The 7,076-nt window shown below is 28.9% G+C and overlaps 1 protein-coding gene across 1 annotated transcript; it reads right to left on the bottom strand.

The window, feature by feature from the left end:
• Positions 1-1,605: 1,605 nt before the first annotated feature.
• LOC115714713 (probable protein phosphatase 2C 63) lies at positions 1,606-3,925 on the bottom strand. The gene is made up of 4 exons (XM_030643471.2): positions 3,112-3,925; positions 2,628-3,007; positions 2,300-2,533; positions 1,606-2,190 (listed from the first exon to the last, which is right to left on the bottom strand). The coding sequence occupies exons 1-4, from the start codon at positions 3,368-3,370 to the stop codon at positions 1,921-1,923; spliced, it is 1,143 nt and encodes a 380-aa protein (XP_030499331.2). The 5' UTR covers positions 3,371-3,925; the 3' UTR covers positions 1,606-1,920.
• Positions 3,926-7,076: the final 3,151 nt, after the last annotated feature.

Below are 7,076 nucleotides of genomic sequence, written 5' to 3'. Positions count from 1 at the left end.
ATACATAACAAAAAAATAATTGAAAATTTATGAAGCAATTTTTTTTTAAAAAAAAAAACTACTAACGAAATTGTAGTTTTAATGTACGTAGTTTTTTTTTTTTTTTTTCTAAAGGGCGATTTTAAAATTTCGCACAAGCGAAAATGGTTGGTACACGGTTGTATTGTACATATGACTTTTCTTTATATGATGTAAAAATAAATTGTTTGAATATTATATTTTATATTATAAATTATTAATAATTATAACATATATATATATATACAATTATAAACAAAATTGAAAAAAAATTCAGATAGAGATGCATCTACGCCCGCATTGTACAAGCATCCAATATTATTCATAGTTTGATACAGAACCCTTTTCAAATTCATTTTCTTGGTTATTTTGTCAATATTCTTATGTGCATTAATTATTTCTTACGTTTAGTTTTCTTTTCTTCTTTTGATAGTAATTTTGAAATTTATGACTGATGATATGTATCTATAGCAACTAGCAAGTATAAAACTTAATATTATCAACAAAAAAAAAAAAGTATAGAACTTAATATTATCATATCCATAGAATAAATACATGCATTGTCAGATTATCTCATCCAGTAAAGAAATATTGCTTCTGATTTTATAATATTAATTAATAATAATGTTATTATTATTTTCTCAGATTTTTAATATTAGAGGTTTGCCTTTTAGATTCGTGGATTGTGATTAACCAACCACTTTTGACTATAAGGTAGTTAGAGTAAATAAAAAATTAATGTAGAGATAGGTATGTGGTGGTGTATGTGTCAGTTTGTCACCTTTGTTTGATAATCAATTTAATTTTTATTTATTTATTTATTATGAATAATAATCTTCTCAAATCTGGGGTTTCTCTATTCATCAGCCAAGTTTTCATATCAACATATTTTATCCAAAACCTAATAATAATAAAACATCACATAACTGCAATTTAAGATTGATTATAGCATTGTATTGCTGCCTTTTTTTTCTTTATAAATTTTTAAACCTCTGTACGCTACTTAAGGGAAAAAAATAAAATAAAGGACGGTGCCCAGAGAGATTTTGGTGTGACAAATTCCATAATTTTGACTTAATTATACATTACTACTCATTACTTTTTGTTTTAATATCAATAACATAATTTTTGTTGATATAAAGTAATGGTTGGCGGCTGATGGCCTATAACTACCGTGTTCTTTGGTTTGGTTAATTACATACATTTTCATTGTTTACTATCCAATTCCAATGACATAATAATCAAGTCAAAAACTTTAACAAGCACGAAAATGGAAAGACGATGACACTTGTTGAATGAAGAATTTTTTCTAATAATTATAGACTGATTCAACTTTTCAAACCTACGATGCCTACCTAACTCAAATATTCAAGTAAAAAGAAAAAAAAAAGTTGAAAACTTGAAATGAATGGATAAATTACAACACACGTTTACACAACCTAGAAACTAAAACATTAAGTTAGGACCTCTTCAATTTCCATACAAAGATTTCCTTTTAGAGATATTTTGTTTGTGTGTGAACAAAATTCAACCACTTTGTTGATTGTATTATATTAGATTGATGAGTACTGAAAAGGGCAACAAACGTTGGAGCAGAAAAATATATACCATAATTAAACAAAGATAAAAGAACAAAGAAGATAATCATCTAATGTAGACGAGCAAAAACCCAAAGCTGGGATGTTAACACTTAACAGTAGCTCAATCTTGTAACCCCTCCATTTACATAATTACACACAAACTTTCCTTGTAATAAAAGCTATGAAAACTCTGTTCTGTTCCCAGCCAGATCAATAACTCTCTCTATGAACTTCTAATGTGTATATATATATTATATATATCCTTATTATATTCACAAGATAAACAACAATGTATTGGTTTTGGTTAAAAGAGAGACAATTCTCAGTTATTTGGATGATGAAGTGAAGAGTCTTCCTCATCAGCATTAAGAGAGAATATGTCCATAGGAACAGTTGTACAGTCAAAAGGATCTTTGAGTCTACTACCATTTAAAGTAGCTTCAGAACGATCAAGATATATCACAACCACAGTAATGTCATCATGAAAATGGCGTCTTACCCCTTTCTCAATTTTCTTTATGTCTTCATATCTCATTTCCCTTTTCTTTGCAGCCTCATTAATGGCCGCTCTAACTAATCTTTTTGCTATTCCCTGAAAAAAGAAACGTAAAAAAAAAGAAATGTAAAAAAAAAAAAATCAAAAGACAATACCTTATTATTAAAAATTGCAACGTGTTAGGGAGAGAAGAGAAGAAGCTTACAGTTCTTGGATTTTTGTGCACAATTTCAACAGCTGCTTTATCACTTAAATGTTCCCACAGACCATCTGATGCAAAGATCAAAAACATGTCTTGTGGCTTCAACTTTCTAACAATGATTGAGGGTTCTGCTGTCATTACAGCCCTTTTTAATGGAATAGGTATACCACATTGTTGGAACAAGTCTCTGTTAAACTCTGGTTTTTTCAAGTAAACATCTCCTATTGATCTAGACACCTGAAAACCAATACAAATGAAATTCAACCCAAATTCGCTTATAAGAAGAGAGCAAAAAATGTATACCAATTACCAATTAAATTAATATATTTACCTGAATAATACCCTTAATTCGCCAAACACCACGAGTGTAGACAACAATGTGAGAATCATCAGGATGAAGGTCCTTAACTTCTCTCCTAACCTCTTCAACTGCCACGTTATGATCAGTTGAGAGTCTCTCTGCGACGACAGTACCATTGCTTGACTGCCCATCAAACCCTCTCCGCCCAAGAACCGCTCTTGAGTCCCCAAGATTAGCCACGTACAAAACGTCGTCGGATATGGCCCCAACTAAGCAACACGACCCAACCGAAGCAATCTGAGGCCGAGCTGGCCAAGATTGTCTCACCAAGTGTAAGAATTCCTCTTCGGTTGCATCAAAAGCTTTCTTTATCACATCTACAGATAATCCACCTTGTTCGCTCGAGAATTCTGGGAATCATTTTAAACCAAATATACATATAAATTTCTTTAGTTGTTAATAGACTTTAAGAAAAAAAAAATAAGAGTCAAGTGGAAGAGTGAATAGAACTGACTTTGAAGGTAAGGGAAGAGATGGTTGGTGATGAATCGAGAAGCTTCGGGACCGCCATGGCCATCGTAGATACCAACATACGTGGCGGAAGGAGAAGTGAACACCTGTCCTTGATCTTCAAGAGACGAATTAGCCTGTACCACAGCTATTGAATAGTCCCCTGAAGCGTAAGGCTTGAGTCCCATATGCCATAGAAGCTCATCACCACCATTTCCAACTCCAAAACACCTCTCCAATGGCCGCCGGCAAATCTCCAACATCTTTTTATCAACTGGGTGTTTCTGATTTCTTTCCTCGTCTTGTATAAATGATTTTATTACCACAAAGTTTGATTCTTTTTCTTTTCTATTTTCTGGGTAAAGACAAAAACCGTGGGAATGCCGTGTTTGAGAAAAACAGAGAATTTTCTAAGAGAAAAAAGTTTTGGTTTTTGGGGGACGACCAAACACAAAGACAAAAAAATATAGACTAAGATGTATTGTTGGGTAGTATTTATATATGAATTATTAAAGATATAAGAAAGTGGTGGTGGTGGATGATGAGTGCAACAAATTAACAATCAAAATTGGTTCTGTTTAGCACTAAAAATAAATAATTAAGATATTAATTTTGCTGTTTAAAGATAAAAATATTAAAAACATAAAAGTAAACGCTTCTATTGTGGCGTTGACGTGGGAATGAGAAAACTTATCCAGAAGAAAAAGAAGAGGAAGAAGAAGAGTGGTGTGGTGGTGTGTCAGATATAGAAAAGAGAATTGTATTCTTTTATATCTGAATTGGTCTCTCAAATACGAGTCTCATACTGAAAGCAACTGTGCACTTGGAGCAACTGTTCCCTCATTTGTTAAATCAAACAAATTTTTATTGTTTTTTTAAAAATAAATTAGATTTTTGACCCGGTTTCTGTACAGTTTTGCTTTCTTAAATTTTCCGGAATTATACAAATTGTTATAAATATTTTCGTCTAATTATACTTTGCTTTTTTTTTTTAATTAATTTGTTTGTGTAGTTACATTATAATTGTTTTAAATTATCCGAAATATAATTTATTAAAAAATTCTACAATTGATGCATATTTATTTATTTTATCACCCGAACTAATTTTTTAGTCAAATTTTTTCTCATGGCCATGTACGTTATAGTTATTTAAAATATTCTGCAAAATTTTAAGAAATTTAGAAAAGTTTAACACGCCAAAAAATACGTTCAAACAGTATGTTGCACGCGCGACTATTTTATTTTATATGCGTGTAAAATAGACTGTTTCAACATTATTTTCTATATTGTAAATTATTCTCAATTTATCAAAATTTTGTAGGTTATCTTAAATATCTATAACGTACATGAATATAAAAAAAAAAATAGACTAAAAATTTTTTTTGGATGCCGAAACAAGTCAATGGTGCATCAGTACATCCCTTTTTACGGGGGTGTATTGTAGAATTACCCTAATTTATTAACATTAAATATATAAATACAGGTGATTCTACAATGCACCCTCTTAAAAAGGATATACTGATGCATCCTCTACTTGTTTCGGCATCCAAAAAAAATTTTTAGTCTATTTTTTTTTTTTCATATTCATGTATGTTATAGCTATTTGAGATATCCTACAAATTTTTAAGAAATTTGGAATAATTTACAATATAGAAAATAATGTTCAAATAGTATATTTTACACGCGTATAAAATAAAATAGTCACACGTGCAACACACTGTTTGAATGCAATTTTCGGCGTGTTAAACTTTTCTGAATTTTTTAAAATTTTTTAGGATGTCTTAAATAAATATAATTTACATGACCATGAGAAAAAAAATTGACTAAAATATTATTTCGGATACTAAAACAGATAGAGATGTATCAGTGTATCCTTTTTCAGAAGGTGCATTATAGAATTCTAATCTTAAAAATACAGAAAATTCTAGGATACACCTTCTTATAAGAGATGTACCAAACAACCTTATTTGATTTGGAGTCTAAAATAATTGGGGCTTTTTTATTTTTACATTTCAAAATAGGTTTTTTTTTTTTTTTTTTTTTTTTTTTTGTATTTTTACGAAATTCTACATAGAAATTCCTATTGCAACTAGCGCTGCAACCTAAATTGCAACAAAAAATCATATAGAAACCCCTAACCACTTTAGAAACTCAAATCGTAAATTTAAGAAAAAGAAGTTAAAAAAAATAGTATATGGGGTAATTCCCCAAAATAATTTTTAGTTAAATTTTTTATGGTTATGTACGTTATAATTATATAAGACATTTTGTGAAATTTTAATAAATTCGAAAAAATTTAACACACTAAAAATAAGATTCAAATAGTGTGTTGCATGAATGACTATTTTATTTTATATGCGTATAAAATATACTGTTTGAACATTGCTTTCTATATTGTAAATTATTGCGATTTTCTTAAAATTTTATAAAATATTTTAAATAACTATAACGTACACGAATATAAAAAAAATTAACTAAAAAATTATTTTTAATATCAAAACAAGTAGAAAGTACATTGGTGTATTCCTAAAAGCACCCTAAAAATACATATACATATTTTAATAATTCATTATTAAAACTTTTATTTATGCAATATTTTTTATTTGGACTTGGGACTAAATTAATATCATGAGTGTTGTAACAAGAAATTGTTTTAAAAAATTACTCTACAGTAATAATAATTTTGAGATAAATCGTATTATTATTATTATTAAAAAAAAAAGAAAGAATATTTTTAAATAAAAAAGAATTTTATTTAGCCCAACTGATCAATCATTTTCTTTTCAACTGATAATCCACTTCAAAAACACCCCCAACGGCTAAACATGAAAATGGAATATATATGATAAAAATGAAAATGTATAATATTAATATTTTTTTTGATTGGGTGGAGATATTATTTCATCCCCGATTTTAGCATATGATAAGATTGTGCGATTATGTCATGTGACTCATGTGAATATGATATTCCCATCATCATATTGGCCTTGTTGCATGGAAAAATAGTATAAGAAACTCTTAATAATTGTTTGTGCATTATTTTAATCCTTAACGTTTTAATTCATTACTAAATTTGATATTTTGTCTTAGAAAATTCGAATAAAAATCCTTTGGGTCATAAAATCGATCATAATTTAATTATCTACTTGACTTTAATTTTTTTATTTTTTTTTTCTAAAAGATATTTAGACTTTTATTTTTTAGAAAGATCACTACGTAATAGATTAATAGAGAAATATAATACAATAAATAAAAAATAATTAAAATTAATATGTATAATATTATATTTATTAAAATTATTCAAAAATCTTGCTTACTTTATCAAAAAATGTAATTACAATGTTTAAATTGATTAAATTGTTCTTTTAAGTTTGTAAAGTCCTTTTTTGGCAAGTTAGGTGTCAAAATAATTTTTCCTTTTTATGGTAAGATTGCTATGCATTCATTCTCGAAATCTTACCTCTTTTATTCGGTTATTAGTTGCCATTTTCCTTTTGTTTGGAAAGTTGCACTTTCAGCTGAACTTTCCTTTGTTGAAAACTTCTCAAAAGAGAAGGAATTCTCTTTTGGAAAGTTGTCTTTTTTAGGAAAACCTTGTTTATTGCCATTTCCTTATTGATTTCGATTGTATCTTGATACAATCAGAATATCTAATCTGTTTTTGGCAGGAATCAAGCATTGAAAGAAGATCGGACCCGATTTTAGTAAGTTTCCCGTTTCTGGGCAGATCTGCTTCGTCAGCAACCGAATCTGATGTAGCAGATCGTGTTTCTTTTGGAAAGTTTTTGTTCAGCTGCTAATTCGAACTTGTGGTTGCCTCTTTGGTTTCTATGATCTATAAATAGAGCCTAGAGAGCAACCATTCGAATTACCTCTTCCATTATTCATTTTTTGCATTTATCATTTGTGAGAAGAGAGTGTTTCTTTGTTTTGTGAGAGCCTAGTTGTTCACCTAGGTTCTAGTTGTTC

Source organism: Cannabis sativa, chromosome 4, assembly GCF_029168945.1.
Source record: "Cannabis sativa cultivar Pink pepper isolate KNU-18-1 chromosome 4, ASM2916894v1, whole genome shotgun sequence".
NCBI classification, from domain to species: Eukaryota; Viridiplantae; Streptophyta; class Magnoliopsida; order Rosales; family Cannabaceae; genus Cannabis; species Cannabis sativa.
The sequence above is the reverse complement of the archived record's forward strand: the minus strand, read 5'-3'. Positions and strand labels throughout refer to the sequence as shown.

What these genes read in the sequence shown, in the direction of transcription:
- LOC115714713 (XM_030643471.2), bottom strand. Translation starts at nt 3,370, where the DNA reads ATGTTGGAGATTTGCCGGCGGCCATTGGAGAGGTGTTTTGGAGTTGGA. An exon ending in GAATTAAGGGTATTATTCAG is followed by an intron (nt 2,534 to 2,627) that starts GTAAATATATTA and finishes ATTGGTTTTCAG; the next exon opens with GTGTCTAGATCAATAGGAGA. An exon ending in TGCACAAAAATCCAAGAACT is followed by an intron (nt 2,191 to 2,299) that starts GTAAGCTTCTTC and finishes TTCTTTTTTCAG; the next exon opens with GGAATAGCAAAAAGATTAGT.